At 51.4% G+C, this 17,703-nt stretch overlaps 1 protein-coding gene and 3 non-coding genes across 4 annotated transcripts; all 4 read left to right on the forward strand.

Annotated features, from left to right (window-relative positions):
• Positions 1-33: 33 nt before the first annotated feature.
• SSR4 (signal sequence receptor subunit 4) lies at positions 34-8,323 on the forward strand. The gene is made up of 6 exons (XM_038748077.1): positions 34-117; positions 5,236-5,354; positions 6,167-6,241; positions 6,823-6,912; positions 7,710-7,775; positions 8,088-8,323. The coding sequence occupies exons 1-6, from the start codon at positions 57-59 to the stop codon at positions 8,190-8,192; spliced, it is 516 nt and encodes a 171-aa protein (XP_038604005.1). The 5' UTR covers positions 34-56; the 3' UTR covers positions 8,193-8,323.
• On the forward strand, positions 5,003-5,138 carry LOC119930321. Its single transcript, XR_005451799.1, has one exon. It is a non-coding gene; the product is annotated as a small nucleolar RNA SNORA42/SNORA80 family (small nucleolar RNA).
• LOC119930322 lies at positions 6,484-6,622 on the forward strand. The gene has a single exon (XR_005451800.1). It is a non-coding gene; the product is annotated as a small nucleolar RNA SNORA42/SNORA80 family (small nucleolar RNA).
• Positions 7,273-7,408, forward strand: LOC119930323. Its single transcript, XR_005451801.1, has one exon. It is a non-coding gene; the product is annotated as a small nucleolar RNA SNORA42/SNORA80 family (small nucleolar RNA).
• Positions 8,324-17,703: the final 9,380 nt, after the last annotated feature.

The raw sequence follows: 17,703 nt of genomic DNA on the forward strand, positions 1-17,703 counted from the left end.
GGGAGGGAGGGTGGGCAAGGGGGTTGGCCTTTTTTTGGCCGTCGACGGCTGAGGAAATGGCGGCGGCTCAGGCCCTGGCGCTGCTGCTCCTGCTGCTGGGCCTTGCCGGCTGCTCAGGTAGCGGGGCGGCCGGGGCCTTCTCACCACAACAGGTTGTGAGGAGGGGAAAGCTGGCGAGGGGGAGGGCGGTTTTCTGGCAAAAAGTTGGGTTTTGTTCATTCTCCATCTTACCTCCTTCCCTTCCCCACAGCACCTGTATATAATAATAATAATGGCATTTATTAAGCGCTTACTATGTGCAGAGCATCATCATCAATCGTATTTATTGAGCGCTTACTGTGTGCACTGTTCTAAGCGCTGGGGAGGTGACAAGGTGATCAGGTGGTCCCACGTGGGGCTCACAGCCTCGACCCCCATTTTGCAGATGAGGGAACTGAGGCCCAGAGAAGTGAAGTGACTTGCCCAAAGTCACTGCTGCTTCACTTAATAACAATAATAGCATTTATTAAGCGCTTACTATGTGCCAAGCACTGTTCTAAGCGCTGGGGGAGGTTGCAAGGTGATCCCACAGGGGGCTCACAGTCATTAACCTCCATTTTACAGATGAGGGAACTGAGGCCCAGAGAAGTGAAGTGACTTGCCCAATGTCACTGCTTCACTTAATAATAATGATGATGGCATTTATTAAGCGCTTACTATATGCAGAGCACTGTTCTAAGCGCTGGGGGGGACACACAAGGTGATCAAGTTGTCCCACGTGGGGCGCACAGCCTCAACCCCCATTTTACAGATGAGGGAACTGAGGCCCAGAGAAGTGAAGTGACTTGCCCAAAGTCACTGCTGCTTCACTTAATAATAATAATAATGGCATTTATTAAGCGCTTACTATGTGCCAAGCACTGTTCTAAGCGCTGGGGAGGTTACAAGGTGATCAGGTGGTCCCACAGGGGGCTCACAGTCTTTAACCTCCATGTTACAGATGAGGGAACTGAGGCCCAGAGAAGTGAAGTGACTTGCCCAAAGTCACTGCTGCTTCACTTAATACTAATGATGATGGCATTTATTAAGCGCTTACTATGTGCAGAGCACTGTTCTAAGCGCTGGGGGGGACACAAGGTGATCAAGTTGTCCCACATGAGGTAACTGAGGCCCAGAGAAGTGAAGTGACTTGCCCAATGTCACTGCTTCACTTAATAATAATGATGATGATGGCATTTATTAAGCGCTTACTATATGCAGAGCACTGTTCTAAGCGCTGGGGGGGACACACAAGGTGATCAAGTAGTCCCACGTGGGGCTCAGTCTCAGTCCCCATTTTACAGATGAGGGAACTGAGGCTCAGAGAAGTGAGGTGACTTGCCCAATGTCACTGCTGCTTCACTTAATAATAATGATGGTGGCATTTATTAAGCGCTTACTGTATGCAGAGCACTGTTCTAAGCGCTGGGGGGGACACAAGGTGATCAAGTTGTCCCACGTGGGGCTCACAGTCTCAATCCCCATTTTACAGATGAGGGAACTGAGGCCCAGAGAAGTGAAGTGACTTGCCCAAAGTCACTGCTGCTTCACTTAATGATAATAGTAATAATGATAGCATTTATTAAGCGCTTACTATGTGCAGAGCACTGTTCTAGGCGCTGGGGGGGACACAAGGTGATCAAGTTGTCCCACGTGGGGCTCACAGTCTCAAGTCCCATTTTACAGATGAGGGAACTGAGGCCCAGAGAAGTGAAGTGACTTGCCCAAAGTCACTGCTGCTTCACTTAATAATAATAATAATAATAATAATAATGGCATTTATTAAGCGCTTACTATGCGCAGAGCACTGTTCTAAGCGCTGGGGGACACACAAGGTGATCAAGTTGTTCCACGTGGGCCTCACAGTCTTAATCCCCATTTTACAGATGAGGTAACTGAGGCTCAGAGAAGTTAAATGGCTTGCCCAAGGTCACACAGCAGGCGTGTGGAGGAGTCGGAATTCGAACCCATAACCTCTGACTCCAAAGCCCGTGCTCTTTCCACTGAGCCACGCTGCTTCTATATACATATATGTATATATGTTTGTACATATTTATTACTCTATTTATTTTACTTGGACATATCTATTCTATTTTATTTTGTTAATATGTTTGGTTTTGTTCTCTGTCTCCCCCTTCTAGACTGAGCCCGCTGTTGGGTAGGGACCGTCTCTGTATGTTGCCAACTTGTACTTCCCAAGCGCTTAGTACAGTGCTCTGCACACAGTAAACGCTCATTAAGTACGATTGATTGATTCATTCATTCAGTCGTATTTATTGAGCGCTTGGGAAGGACAAGTCGGCAACATAGAGAGACGGTCCCTATCAATCAATCAATCGTTTTTATTGAGCGCTTACTGTGTGCAGAGCACTGGACTAAGCGCTTGGGAAGGACAAGTCGGCAACATAGATGGTCCCAATCAATCAGTCTTATTTATTGAGCGCTTACTGTGTGCAGAGCACTAGACTAAGCGCTTGGGAAGGGCAAGTCGGCAACATAGAGAGACGGTCCCTACCCAACAGTGGGCTCACAGTCTAGAAGGGGGAGACAGACAACAAAACATATTAGCAAAATAAAGTAAATAGAATAAATATGTACAAACATATATACAGGTGCTGTGGGGAAGAAGGTAATTGTGGGGAGGGTGTTCCCAGACTGAGCCCCCTCTTTCCTCACCCCCTCCTTCCCCTCTCCATCCCCCCCGCCTTGCCTCCTTCCTTTCCCCACAGCACCTGTATATATGTATATATGTTTGTACATATTTATTACTCTATTTATTTTACTTATACATATCTATTCTATTTTGTTTCGTTAATATGTTTCGTTTTGTTCTCTGTCTCCCCCTTCTAGACTGTGAGCCCACTGTTGGGTAGGGACTGTCTCTAGATGTTGCCAACTTGGACTTCCCAAGCACTTAGTACAGTGCTCTGCACACAGTAAGCGCTCAATAAATACGATTGATTGATATTGTCTGTCTCCCTCTTCTAGACTGAGCCCACTGTTGGGTAGGGACCGTCTCTGTTGGGTAGGGACCGTCTCTGTATGTTGCCAACTTGTACTTCCCAAGCGCTTAGTACAGTGCTCTGCACACAGTACGTGCTCAATAAATACAATTAGAAGAAGCAACATGGTTCAGTGGAAAGAGCGTGGGTTTTGGAGTCAGAGGGCATGGGTTCAAATCCCGGCTCCGCCAATTGTCAGCTGGGTGACTTTGGGCAAGTCACTTCACTTCTCTGGGCCTCAGTTACCTCATCTGTAAAATGGGGATTAAGATTGTGAGCCCCCCGTGGGACAACCTGATCACCTTGTAACCTCCCCAGCGCTTAGAACGGTGCTTTGCACATAGTAAGCGTTTAATAAATGCCATCATTATTATTATTATTACGATTGAATTAATGAAAAAACACTGGGAGGTGGCGGGGGGGGGCGAACGCAGGCGGCGGGCCTTTGGCCACGTGACCCCGGACCCCCGAATTGGGGCAGAGGCTGATGCATTCATTTATTGAGCGCTTACTGTGTGCAGAGCACTGTACTAAACGCTTGGGAAGTATGCAGTAATATTGGTATTTGTTAAGCGCTTACTATGTGCCAGGCACTGTTCTAAGTGCTGGGGGGATATAGGGTAATCAGGTTGTCCCACGTAGGGCTCACATTCATTCAGTCGTTTACTATGAGTGAGGGACTGTTCTAAGCGCTGGGGGGATACAGGGTAATCAGGTTGTCCCACGTGGGGCTCACATTCATTCAGTCGTATTTAGTGAGCGCTTACTGTGTGCAAAACAGTGTACTAAGCGCTTGGGAAGTACACAGTAATATTGGTATTTGTTAAGCGCTTACCATGTGCCAGGCACTGTTCTAAGCACTGGGGGGGATACAGGATAATAACAATAATGGCATTTATTAAGCGCTTACTATGTGCAAAGCACTGTTTTAGCACTGGGGACGTTACAAGGTTGTCCCATGGGGAGCTCACAGTCTTAATGCTCATTTTACAGATGAGGTAACTGAGGCTCAGAGAAGGCTCAGTCTGGGAAGGCCTCCTGGAGGAGGTGAGCTCTCAGTAGGGCCTTGAAGGGAGGAAGAGAGCTAGCTTGGGGGATGGGCAGAGGGAGGGCATTCCAGGCCCGGGGCCTGACGGGGGCCGGGGGTCGATGGCGGGACAGGCGAGAGCGAGGTACGGTGAGGAGATCAGCGGTGGAGGAGCGGAGGGTGCAGGGTGGGCTGTAGAGGGAGAGAAGGGAGGTGAGGGAGGAGGGGGCGAGGGGATGGACAGCCTTGAAGCCCGGGGTGAGGAGTTTCTGCCTGATGCGCAGATTGATTGGTAGCCACTGGAGATTTTTGAGGAGGGGAGTGATATGCCCAGAGCGTTTCTGGACAGAGATAATCCGGGCAGCAGCATGAAGTATGGATTGAAGTGGAGAGAGACACGAGGATGGGAGATCAGAGAGAAGGCTGATGCAGTAGTCCAGACGGGATAGGATGAGAGCTTGAATTAGCAGGGTAGCGGTTGGGATGGAGAGGAAAGGGCGGATCTTGGCAATGTTGTGGAGCTGAGACCGGCAGGTTTTGGTCACGGCATCGATGTGAGGGGTGAATGAGAGAGCGGAGTCAAATCATGACCCCTTGGTTGATGTGGAATCGCGATGGCAGCAGGCACCCCATTCTATGAGGGATTGTGGCCTTCGGCCTTGCCGAGGTGATGGGAGACGTCAGAGGTGGAAGAGTGAGCCAACAAGGGACGGTTCCCCGGGCCGAGAGGAGAACCCTCCTGGTCTCCGGAGAGCCGAGGGGAAGATGAGGGAAAAGTTTATGCGGCCCTTGTGCTGGTCCGTTTCCTGTAACGTTTTCGAGATGCAGGTCGTCGCCTCCCCGCCCCTTCAACGTCCGCCATTCCTCTCATGTAAATCATAAATTCCAAAGCCCCAAGTGAAGCATAGCAGTCCCAAAGGCTACTAGGTCCTGGGCTGGGGTGGGGGGTATGCGTGCATGGCACTGGATTTGTGGCAGGTCCCACCCCGTGAGCCTGTCATAGTGTACTCCATGCAAGAGCAAACAGCCATCCCGAACCATTGCCCGGCCGCTGCCCGTAGGCCGTGGGCACTGAAGTGGATGGAACAGCTGCAGACGTTCAGGCGATCCCACATCCTGGCGGGGGGGGTGCCAGGGGCGGGAAAGCGGCCTCGGGAGTGAGACTAACTTGCTTCTTGCCCCTTGCAGCAGAGACGTGCACAGAGCCTACGATTACCCCTTCTTACTACACTACCTCAGATGCCGTCATCTCCTCCGAGTCGGTCTTCATAGTGGAGATCTCCCTGACCTGCAAAAATGGGGCACAGGTATTAAGCAATGGTCTTTACAGAACGCTTACTATGTGCAGAACACTGTAATAATAATAATGATAGTGTTTGTTAAGTGCTTACTATGTGCCAGGCACTGTACTAAACACTTGGGAGAGTTTAATACAACTGAGTTGGGAGCCGTTCCCCGCTCTAGAGGTACGAGGCGAAGCTGGGTCTTGAGCTACCAGTCCTTATTTCTCTGATTGTCTTAACTTGAGGGGGACCCTGGTGAGGTGGGGCTGGCCTAATATCCCCTGATCCCCAAAGGCTTGGTGAAGTCAGCCCCCCTGGGTGGGCTAAGGGAATAATAAAGGGTGCATTTAATGTAATTGTTTTTAAACACTTCCAGTGTGCCAGGGGTTGTACTAAGTGCCGGGGTAGATCCAACCTAATCAGGTGGGACACAGTCTTAGTCCCCACTTTCAAATGAGACGACTGAGGCGCAGAGAAGTGAAGTGGCTTGCCCAAGATTGCCCAGCAGACAAGTCGTTTAGACCCCAGGTCCTTCCAACTCCTAGGCCCATTCTGTTTTCGCCAGGCCACGCTGCTACTCAGGTTCCACTCGGCGAGGCCTTGGTTTTATGACCTATGTAAGTTGTGGGCACTGCAGTGGGTAGCCAGGTAGCATTCTCCACCCCTCTGGGCTAGTATGTTCTGTGCTGAAGACTTTTATATATGGTATTTGTTAAGAACTTAACTATGTGTTGGGCAGCATACTCTCCACTGTGCCACACTGCTTCCGTCCCCTGTTCCCCCGAGGGCATTCTTTGACTCTTGTCTCCCATCAACACCTCACTCTCCTCCCGCAGAATGTCGCTCTCTATGCTGATGTCAACGGGAAGCAGTTTCCAGTTACCAGGGGCCAGGATGTTGGGCGCTACCAGGTGAGAGCGTCTGGTGGGGTACATTAGGTGTCTTTTCCTGGGACTTTCCTCCCTATCCTAGAATGAAAGCCCAGTGAGGGGCTGGGTAGTTGGAGAGTGAGTACAGGTCATTCATCTTGGGTGAGGGGAGACTCCGAAATCGTATGTGTGATTTTTGCCATCCCTGGAATTTCAGTTCCATGACTGGGTGGGAGTAGCACCCTCATGCATGGTGCCCCCTCCCCTTCCTTGGGCAGCCTAAGGCACAGTTTGGATTTATGGCAGGCTCAGTCCCGTGGGCCCCTCATAGTGTGGCCTGTGCCAGAGTAAAACCAACCACCCAAAACCATTGCCTGTCCTCTGTCCCCGTAGGCCGCAGGCACTGATATGGGTGGCACAGCAGGTCGGAGTCGTCCACCATCTGCAAGTCCTGGATTCTTTGCCTCGGCCCCTTGAGGCCAAGGGAACCCTGGAGTTTTAGAAGTGGGCCATGTGGACCATAGCCCAGAGGCTGTCTACCATCCTTCCTTTAACCTGGCCACCCCCAGGTCCTGGGCCAGAACTTCCTTCCCCTCTCTCTCACCGCCTCCTTCTTCTGTCAGGTGTCCTGGAGTATGGAGCACAAGAATGCCCGGTCCGGCACCTACGAAGTCAAGTTCTTTGATGAGGAATCATATAGCCTCCTGAGGAAGGTGGGGATTGTCACCCTTGTGGGTGTTGTGGGTGGGGGTGGGTTGAACTTCCAGGGACTGTGGTACCGGGGGGACTGCAGCATATGTGTGGGTCCCGAGGGCTGGAACCACCACACTTGGTCCCATCTGGTTGTGTCAGAGAGGCGGAACTCGCTCTGGATCCACTTTCAGCTCTGTGTAGACTTGGGCCATAAAGTCGCAGCCCGGGCAGGCTCTGTTGGCTGAGCCTAACTGCTTCATATAGGGATGGAGAGAGGAAGAGGTGGGCTTCTCGGACCAAATAGGGAAGGTGGGGAGGAGGGTGGCCGTAGGATGGACGTCTGGATTGGGGCATTGGAGAGTAGGAGATGTACTGAGCAGGCATGGCACTGGATTTGTGGGCAGGCCTAGCACTGTGGCCTGCTCATAGTGTACTCCATGCAAGAGCGACCAGCTGCCCCGAACCATTGCTTGGCCTCTGCCCGTAGTCCTGGGCACTGAAGTGGGTAGCACAGCTCTTCTAGGCACCATGGCAGCCTTGTCCTGGGCCAGAGAGCTGGATGGGTGCATGAACTGGGTGACCTCTACCCCTCAGCTGTGTAGGGGGGTGTCTGCCGCTTACTTAGGATCTGGGGAGAGGGTCCTGGACTGAAATACTTTCAAACCCATTCACCCTGGGGGCCTATCTCAGCCTCGGGAAATGCAAGCATGGGGAGGGTCCTGAAGTTAGCTGCCACCTTTTTGATTTCCTGTAGTTGGTGGGGAATTGTAGAGGGGGACTGCCCCTTGGCTTACCCTCCTCCCCGTCTCTGTCACAGGCTCAGAGGAACAATGAAGACATTTCGGACATCAAACCACTGTTCACCGTCAACGTCGATCACCGGGTAAGCGAGTGCCTGCCTCGTGGGAAGCTCTCGCTCGCTGATGTGGGCCCCATCCTCCTTACGGCTTCCCATCTTGGCTTAGCTGGAGCGCCTGGCTCTGTTCAGGGGGGCAGGGGGCTGTCTTGGGCCCAAGACCTTTATTCCATCCCTCTCTAGGCTGTGAGCTCGTTGTGGGCAGGGAACGTGTCTGTCTGTTGCTATATTGTACTCACCCGAGTGCTTAGTACAGTGCCTTGCACACAGTAAGCGCTCAGTTAATAGGACCGAATGAATGAGTCCCCTCCCCACAGAAAGCATTTGTCCTGGTTGCAGGGAGCCTGGAACGGACCTTGGGTCTCCACGGAGGTGCTGGCAGCGGTGATTGGCCTCATGGTGTACTACATGGCCTTCAGCGCCAAGAGCAACATCCAGGCTTGAGAGGCTCCACGGACTTCTGGCTCCGGACGCAGCTGCCTACTCCGAGAGGCAGTCGGGGACATTCCCGGTTAGGAGGAGTTTCAAAAACTCCTCCACGTGGCTTTTTCCACAATAAAATGTTTTATAAGGTGCTGGCGCTGCCGCCTTCTGTTTGCCCGGGCCCGGCTCGCAGTTGAAAGGCCCTGGCTGTTCCCGTCTTCACAGACTGCTCAGGCTCTCCGCTCCAGCCATTTCCCACTACCCCCAACGTTTCCTATCACAACCTGCCGCAGTGGGGCAGAAAGACCCCAGGATGGCCTCCCGAGGAGGTGGGTCTTGGGGTGGGGAAGGCTTTTCCCTCCTCTCCGATCGGAAATGCCCACCCGCCTGCTGAACCTTGTCCTACGAAACAGTTCGGGGGGAAGGTGGACCCGGGCGTGATGGATTAGAGCGGACTCTTGACGTTCCTGGAGGGAGAGAGCCGGGGGAGGCACGGTGGGCACGTGGAGGTGGTGGCTGTAGCCCTCCGTGGCAGACGGTCAGTTTGAGGGGCACCGGTTCCCAGCTGGGGGCCGGGATCGTGGCTCCTGCTCTTTTCCTTGAACTACAAGGCCCAGGAATCCCTGGAACCCTTCCTCCCTGTGATCCCCCAGAATGGGTAAACGGGAGAGGGAGGAGCCTGAGTGGGGGCTTGAACCAGAGTGGATCCATGATTAGATCTGCCCATCCCCCCTATCAATAAATGGTATTTATTGAGCGCTTGCTGCGCCCAAAATACTCCTCCCTGCTATTAAAGAAAGCAGAGCTCTGGCCGCTAGGTGGGGCCATCTCCCCAGTCCTGGAAGACTTTCAACCTCTCCAGCCTGGAAAATAATAATAATAATAATAATAATGGCATTTATTAAGCGCTTACTCCGTGCAAAGCACTGTTCTAAGCGCTGGAGAGGTTACAACGTGAGGAGGTCGTCCCACAGGGCGCTCACAGTCTTAATCCCCATTTTACAGATGAGGTCACTGAGGCGCAGAGAAGTTGGTGACTCGCTTAACAGTGCTCTGCACATAGTAAGCGCTTAACAAATGCCATCATTATTATTATTGCCCAAAGTCACACAGCTGACAATTGGCAGAGCCTGGATTTGAACCCATGACGTCTGACTCCGAAGCCCAGGCTCTTTCCACTGAGTCACGCTGCTTCTCTAAGGGAGATCACCACCGCAGTCCATGGTATTCATTCAGCGCTTACTCTGCAAAGCACTGAACTGAGCGCTTGGGAAAGTGTATCACTTGATAGACACAATCCCTGCCCATAAAGACGCCACCTTGTCTCTTCCCTCTGACGGTCTCTATTGCTTTCCGTTGCAGACGCTTGAGCATTCATTCATTCAATCGTATTTATTGAGCGCTTACTGTGTGCAGAGCACTGTACTAAGCGCTTGGGAACTACAAGTTGGCAACATATAGAGACGGTCCCTACCCAACAGTGGGCTCACAGTCTAGAAGAGCTAGAGCTAAATGGAGAAGGTTGTTAGCTTTCAAGAATGGATGAGGGGGGCCACCGGCATCCCCTTATCTCCATTGCTAGGGAATGAAGAGATGGGTTGGTGATAATAATAATAATAATTTTGGTATTTAAGCGCTTACTATGTGCCAAGCACTGTTCTAAGTGCTGGAGCGATACAAGGTGATTAGGTTGTCTCATGTGGGGCTCACAGTCTTCATCCCCCTTTTACAGATGAGGGAACTGAGGCACAGAGAAGTGAAGTGACTTGCCCAAAGTCACCCAGCTGACAATTGGCAGAGCTGGGATTTGAACCCACGACCTCTGACTCCAAAGCCCAGGCTCCTTCCACTGAGCCACGCTGCTTCTCAACTTGGTAACTCGGCCAAGTTCTGGCAGCCCCGATTCTCTAGACTGTAAGCTCTTGGGTGGGGAATGGGCCTCCCAAATCTGGTATATTGTGTTCCCCTCAGCGCTTAGTTCAGTGCTCTGCACATAGTAAGTGCTCAGTAAATATGATTGAATGAATGAATGAATAAATAGCACTGATTGATTAGATGTCATGTGAGTACGTAGCCCCTCAAGTGTTGGAGAGTTGCTCTGGACTGAAAGTTTGTGGGCAGGGAGCGTGTCTCCAACTGAATTGTACTTTCCGAAGCGCTTAGTTCAGTATTCTGCGCACAGCAAGCGCTCAATAAATACCACTGATTGATAGGGGGTATGGGCAGATGTAATTATGGATCCACTCTGGTTCAAGCCCCCACTCAGGCTCCTCCCTCTCCCGTTTACTCATTCTGGGGGATGGAATTGGGGGAAGGGTCCCAGGGGTTCCTGGGCCTTGTAGTCCAAGGAAAAGAGCATGTGCAGTGACTGTTCTCTATTGTCCAGGTTCTGAATGCTGCTGACTTGTGAGGTTTTGGCCCATCCCAGGTCTTGGAGGTGGGGGTCTGTCTGCAGCCCCTCCCCACCAAGATCCAGAGCCCTGGGTCACTGCCCGGGATGCCCTTGGTTTCCCAGTTCTTGGATCTCCTGCTTTAGAAGGCCAAACTGGCTCCCCTGAGAACCAGCCAGTTTTCTGGGCCACGTTTCTCAGTGAGGCAGTCATGCATTTTCCCAGTACCTGCCTCCTGTCTCCTTCCTAGAGTAGAGGAAGGGTACAGAATAGCAAACTGAGGCTTTGCTGGTCTGGCTGGAGCGGTAGACTCTGCTCTCTTTGCACAGTTAGACCCAGGGGACCCCTCCCCGCCGCTCGGCTGGAGGAGCCAAGATGGCTATCATCCCTTCCCCCTCTAAACTATTTGGATTACAACATCCTCAAGGACTAGCTCTTGCACTTTCATGAGCGCTTAGTACGTGCTTAGTATGGTAAGTTCTCAATAAGTACAACTGCTTGAATTGACAAAAAAAGGGTGTCAGAACACATTGCTGGACTGTAAGATACTTTGATATCCTTGAATGAGGGTGTTGGCCTCAAATCCCTTTCCTTTTGGGGTGCTTGTGCCTTGATTTCAGACCTGCAAAGTCTCATTGCCACTTTGTTCCAGATACGGAAACACCTATTATTGATGCTTTCAAAGAAAGGTGGCGGATGAGGAGGAGTCCATGTTACTGAGAAAGTGCTGTTCCCTCTGTGGGACTGAAGATAAAATGAGGACACTGAAAGCTCCTGGAAGACGGAAGTCACGTCTCCTAACTGTTCTCTCCCTGGAGCTTAATACAGTGCTCTCCACAGAGTGAGCCCTCAGTGAACAAAATGGAGAAGGAGGAATAGCCCAGAGGGTCATTCACCTGACCTAAAAAAAGCCATAGAAATCATTGATTCAGTCAGTGGTACTTAACTGAGTGCCTATTATCAGCAGAACACTGTACTGAGCGTTTGGGAGAGTACAACCCAACAGAGTTGGCCGGTATGTTTCCCGCCCATGTAAGCTGGGAGCAGCTAGGAAGCACCTACCCTTAAATCACCTCAGGAGATCCTATAGCCATCAGGTTTGGAGGGGGGTATTGACTCTCCATCTTCCCTCAAAATGAGCTTTCATGTGCTTCAGTGCCCATTCCCAGGTGGCAGAGAGAACACATTGGTAGCAATAGCTTGGGTCCCCAATTACGTCTGCTCGATTCCGGGGTTGTGAAGGGAGAGGAAGGGGCCCTGGGGAGAAGGATCAGTCAGTCACCGTTTTGCATCGGCAACCCAGAGTGCTGATTGACGGGGGGCCAATCTCCTCACTGTCTTCTCACTGTCCCTCAAACTCACCTGTGTCACCACTGACCTCTCGCCCACATCCTGCATCTGGCCTGGAACGCCCTCTCTCTTCAGATGACTGCTGCATCAGCCTCCTCCTCCTGTCTCTCCCCGCTTCAGTCTATAATTCACTCTGCTGCCCGGATTATCTTTGTACAGAAACGCTCTGGGCATGTCACTCCCCTCCTCAAAAATCTCTAGTGGTTGCCTGTCAACTTACAAATCAAGCAAAAACTCCTCACTCTTGGCTTCAAGGCTGTCCATCACCTGGCCCCCTCCTACCTCCTCTCCCTTCTCTCCTTCTCCAGGCCAGCCCGCACCCTCTGCTCCTCTGCCGCTAACCTCCTCACTGTGCCTCGTTCTCACCTGTCCTGCCATCAACCCCCCGGCCCACATCCTTCCCCTGGCCCGGAATGCCCTCCCTCCGCACAGCCGCCAACCTAGCTCTCTTCCTCCCTTCAAAACCCTACTGAGTGCTCACCTCCTCCAGGAGGCCTTCCCAGACTGAGCCCCCTTTTTCCTCTTTTCTCCCCATTCCCCCCATCTGCCCCACCCCCTTCCCCTCCCCACAGCACTTGTATATAGTTGTACAGATTTATTACTCTATTTTACTTGTGCATATTTACTACTCTATTTTGTTAATGATGTGCATAGAGCTGTAATTCTATTTATTCTGACAGTTCTGACACCCGTCTACATGTTTTTTTGTCTGTCTCCATCTTCTAGACTGTGAGCCCGTTGTTGGGTAGAGACCGTCTCTATGTTGCCGACTTGTACTTCCCAAGCGCTTAGTACAGTGCTCTGCACACAGTAAGCGCTCAATAAATACGATTGAATGAATGAATAGCCGGCAGACACTTACTCTCCCCTCCTTCTAAGTCTTATTGAAGGCATATCTCCAAGAGGCTTTCCATGATTAAGCCCTCCTTTCCTCTTCTCCCACTCCCTTCTGCATTGCCTTGACTTGCTCCTTTTATTCAACCCCCTTCCCAGCCTCACAGCACCGATGTCCACACCTGTAATTTTATTTATATTAATACCTGTCTCCCCCTCTAGACTGTAAGCTCGTTGTGGGCAGGGAATGTGTCTGTTGTACTCTCCAAAAATTTAGTACCGTGCTCTGCCCACAATAAGTGCTCAATAAATACAATTGGCTGATCAAATTCAGGTCTGGAGGAGGAGAGGAATTCAGCCCTGCTCGAGGATAGATAAGCGCCATCAGAGGCCTGTATGATCCCATTAATTATGCCGCTTGTTGTCCTCCTGAGTGATAATACAGAACCGTGTAGGAAATCATGTGATTATTTGCATTCCTTAAAGCTCCAGTAATGATGGATTAAGGAGGAGAGTGGTGAGACAAGCTCATGCTGATGGCCAGCTCTCCCAACTTGCTGCGCTTGAGGTGTGGGAAGAGGGACGGAAGAGCTGGAGGAAACAGGTGAGTGTCGGTTGGGTTTTTGTCTTGCGGCAGCTCCAGAGCCCCTAGCTTCATTCTGTCGGCCTTTCCTGCCAAGGTGTAGATGAGGAGAAGCACTGATTGGGATGGATAGGAGGAGGAGGAATAGGGGCTGGTGTTGGCCCAGGCTTGCGATGGTTCCAGCTAGGACGGAGACGACTCCTGGGTCTCATCTTAGCTACAGCCCCACTGCCTTTCTAGGTCCTTTGCGAGTGAAGCCTCGGTTGTGAACCAAAGGTAGACTGGTTTTCCCAGGCTGAAGTGTGGCGTCTTGGTCCGAGGTAGCAGGCAGAGTCGCTGGCCAGGATGCTGTTGCTCAGCCCCTTGGAGAGCGGCTCGCTTCTCCAGAAATCACCCCTAGCAATGCCCCTCACACCCCCCAGGAATCTAGAATGGAGGAAAGAGGGTGGGAAAGAAGGGAGGACCAGAGCTGTGTCGCCTGTTTACACTGATAATGATGGCATTTGTTAAGCGCTTACTATGTGCAGAGCACTGTTCTAAGTGCTGGGGGGGGATACAAGGTGATCAAGTTGTCCCATGTGGGGCTCATAGTCTTAATCCCCATTTTACAGATGAGGGAACTGAGGCTCAGAGAAGGTAAGTGACTCGCCCAAGGTCTCACAGCAGACGTGTGGTGGAGGCGGGATTCGAACCCATGACCTCTGACTCCAAAGCCCGGGCTCTGATGAGAGAAGCAGCGTGGCTCGGTGGAAAGAGCATGGGCTTGGGAGCCAGAGGTCATGGGTTCTAATCCCAGTTCTGCCACTTCATTCAATTGTATTTATTGAGCGCTTACTGTGTGCAGAGCACTGTACTAAGCACTTGGGAAGTACAAGTTGGCGACATAAGTTGCCACTTGTCTGCTGTGTGACCTTGGGTGAGTCACCTAACTTCTCTGAGCCTCAGTTACCTCATCTGTAAAATGGGGATGAAGACTGTGAGCTCCATGCGGGACAGTTACCTTGTACCTACCCAGTGCTCAGAACTTCTTACATAGCAAGCGTTTAACAAGTGCCATTATTATTATGAGGGTTCCTGGTGGGTCTTAGGTGTCACAGAGGCTGGCTAAGGCATATCTTAGGACCATCATGGGGTTCAAGGTGGCCTTTGGGGGACTTAGCCCAGCCTGCGCCTGGAGTAACAGGGATATTTCCAAGCTGCTACAGCGTTTGGGGCCTGCCTCCTCAGTGCTGGACAATTTGACATGGTCACATCTAACCCCCAGAAGGTTAGGAAGTTATTGGGTTCTTCCTCTCATGAGCCTCAGAGTCCTGTTGATGAACATATTATAATAATCAGTCTGGCTTCCCGTTGGGTAGGGACTGTCTCTATATGTTGCCAACTTATACTTCCCAAGCTCTTAGTACAGTGCTCTGCACTCAGTAAGCGCTCAATAAATACGATTGATTGATTGATTTGTCTGGTCCTGCTTACGGTCTGCTGTAATTGGCCCGGACCCAACCTCCCCTGTTTCCTTCAGGCAAGGACCATCAGTTCTGGAGTGAGAGAGTGTATGAGAGAGAAAGTGGAATCACCCTGGACTCCATGAGGTGAAGTTAAGCATGGACCAGCTGTTGGTGAAGCATCTAGACTGATCCTAACCTGATTTCCAAAAAATTCAGTCATTACCAGACCCAGCATGGGAACGTAGCAAGTTAGTGACATGTGGTTTCTTGCGACGCTTCTTTAGAGATCATTTTGCAGGAGGGTCCAAGGTAGGAGGAGTGGGTTTGGGGGCAGGCAGAACCCAGGGGGAGGAGAGTGGGGCTGGCCACACATGCCTTCTGCTCAGCTGCTCCTTTGAAGTTGGGGACAACTAAGCACTTTAGAATGCTACCTAATCCTCTGCCCCCACCCTAAGGCGGCTCTCCCATTTTGTACTCTGATCTTGTCCGGTTTTGTTTATTGTTTCTTGCTTTCCCGCTGTGTTTTGCAAGGAAAGTGGAAAGGGAGCACTAGGAGTAACAAGCAATGTGGCCTAGGGGGATAGAGCATGGGTTTGGGAGTTAGAGGACCTGGGTTCCAATTCCGGTTCTGCCACTTGTCTGCTGTGTGTCCTTGAGCAGGTCACGTCACTTCTTTGTGCCTGTTACCTCAACTGTAAAATGGAGATTGACTATGAGCCCCATGTGTCCAACATAACTTGTAGAGAAGCAGCGTGACTCAGTGGAAAGAGCACGGGCTTTGGAATCAGAGGTCATGGGTTCAAATTCCAGCTCCGCTAACTGTCAGCTGTGTGACTTTGGGCAAGTCACTTATTCGTATTGAGCGCTTACTGTGTGCAGAGCACTGTACTAAGCGCTTGGGAAGTAGAAGTTGGCAACATATAGGGATGGTCCCTACCCAACAGTGGGCTCACAGTCTAGAAGGGGGAGACAGAGAACAAAACCAAACATATTAACAAAATAAAATAACTAGAATAGATATGTACAAGAAAAATAAAATAAATACATAGAGTAATAAATATGTACAAACATACATATATACAGGTGCTTTGGGGAAGGGAAGGAGGTAAGGCGGGGGGATGGAGGGGGAGAGGGAGGAGGGGGCTCAGTGTGGGAAGGCCTCCTGGAGGAGGTGAGCTCTCATTAGAGCCTTGAAGGGAGGAAGAGAGCTAGCTTGGCGGATGTGGGGAGGGAGGGCATTCCAGGCCAGGGGGATGACGTGGGCCGGGGGTTGACGGCGGGACAGGTGAGAACGAGGCACAGTGAGGAGATTAGTGGCAGAGGAGCAGAGGGTGCAGGCTGGGCTGGAGAAGGAGAGAAGGGAGGTGAGGTAGGAGGGGGTGAGGTGATGGACAGCCTTGAAGCCGAGAGTGAGGAGTTTCTGCCTGATGCACAGGTTGATTGGTAGCCACTGGAGATTTTTGAGGAGGGGAGTAACATGTCCAGAGCGTTTCTGGACAAAGACAATCCGGGCAGCGGCGTGAAGTATGGATTGAAGTGGAGAGAGACACGAGGATGGGAGATCAGAGAGGAAGCTGACACAGTAGTCCAGACGGGATAGGATGAGAGCTTGAACGAGCAGGGTAGCAGTTTGGATGGAGAGGAAAGGGCGGATCTTGGCAATGTTGCGGAGCTGAGACCGACAGGTTTTGGTAACGGCTTGGATGTGAGGGGTGAACGAGAGAGCGGTGTCGAGGATGACACCAAGGTTGCGGGCCTGTGAGATGGGAAAGATGGTAGTGCCGTCAACAGTGATGGGAAAGTCAGGGAGAGGGCAGGGTTTGGGAGGGAAGACAAGGAGTTCAGTCTTGGACATGTTGAGTTTTAGGTGGTGGGCATCTAAACTTCTCTGGGCCTCAGTTCCCTCATCTGTAAAATGGGGATTAAGACTGTGAGCCCCCCGTGGGACAACCTGATCTCCTCGTAACCTCCCCAGCGCTTAGAACAGTGCTTTGCACATAGTAAGCGCTTAATAAATACCATCGTTATTATTATTATTATTACTCCAGTGCTGAGAACAGTGCCTGGTACATAGGAAGCACTTAAACATTAAAAAAAGGATGACCACCCCCCGAAACCTCCGCAACTCCTTCCACCCCCAAAAACTGTGAATATCATCATCAGTGGTGGTTTTCCAAATAGGTGAGACCCCAGTGATGTCTGCTGCTGTTCTGTTTGCCCTCGTTCTCTCCATTGTCATGCAATTCATGGGGCTGGGCCTGGGGTTGGGGGGCTGGGAGGGGAAGTTCCTACACGTGAGAAAATGTGGATAGCTTTGTGCAAACCATCACCGCTCCTGCGGGAAACTCGGGTTACGTCTCCTGTAGGCAGCAAGACGTCCCTTTTCCCTCTTAACCATTGGTGGCAGACCGACGCACACCGGAACGGCAGAGGGTCAGAAATGACGCGCACTGCTGAAAGGCAGACTGTCAATTAGGGGGACGTGGTGATTTTGGAGTCGGGGTTCAGCGCTAGCAATCCGTGTCTTCTAGGATGTTGATCTCCGTCTGAGCGGCGTACTCCCCTTAACAGAAGCTTGGTGCCTAGGGATTGGTTGGCACGAAGCGGATTCAAGTAAAAACGCAATTTTCTCCTGAAAGTCCTTTCAAAAAAATTGTCTTTCTTGGAAAGACACGACCTGTGATTTCTCTCTGTACAGTGCGTTTTGCTCCTTGGTTACAGGGACTAGACGAATCACTATTGAGTCATCTCTCTCTGCCTCACTATTTGCAGTCTTCATAGAGTGTGCCCCTCTCCCTCAACGCCCCCCGTCAGCATTGTTCTCTGAATCTTCCCTCATCCATCAAAGCCCCCCTTTCCCTGCAGCCCACTTGTGGCTTGCAGATGGGTTTGGGGTTTAACTGACAGACCGGAGCCTTCAAGCCTCCCCC

The sequence above is a fragment of the Tachyglossus aculeatus genome, chromosome 6, assembly GCF_015852505.1.
Source record: "Tachyglossus aculeatus isolate mTacAcu1 chromosome 6, mTacAcu1.pri, whole genome shotgun sequence".
NCBI classification, from domain to species: Eukaryota; Metazoa; Chordata; class Mammalia; order Monotremata; family Tachyglossidae; genus Tachyglossus; species Tachyglossus aculeatus.

Coding starts and splice junctions, on each gene's coding strand:
- SSR4 (XM_038748077.1), top strand. CDS start 57: ATGGCGGCGGCTCAGGCCCTGGCGCTGCTGCTCCTGCTGCTGGGCCTT. Junction 118..5,235: donor GGGCCTTGCCGGCTGCTCAG/GTAGCGGGGCGG, acceptor TGCCCCTTGCAG/CAGAGACGTGCACAGAGCCT. Junction 6,242..6,822: donor AGGATGTTGGGCGCTACCAG/GTGAGAGCGTCT, acceptor TTCTTCTGTCAG/GTGTCCTGGAGTATGGAGCA.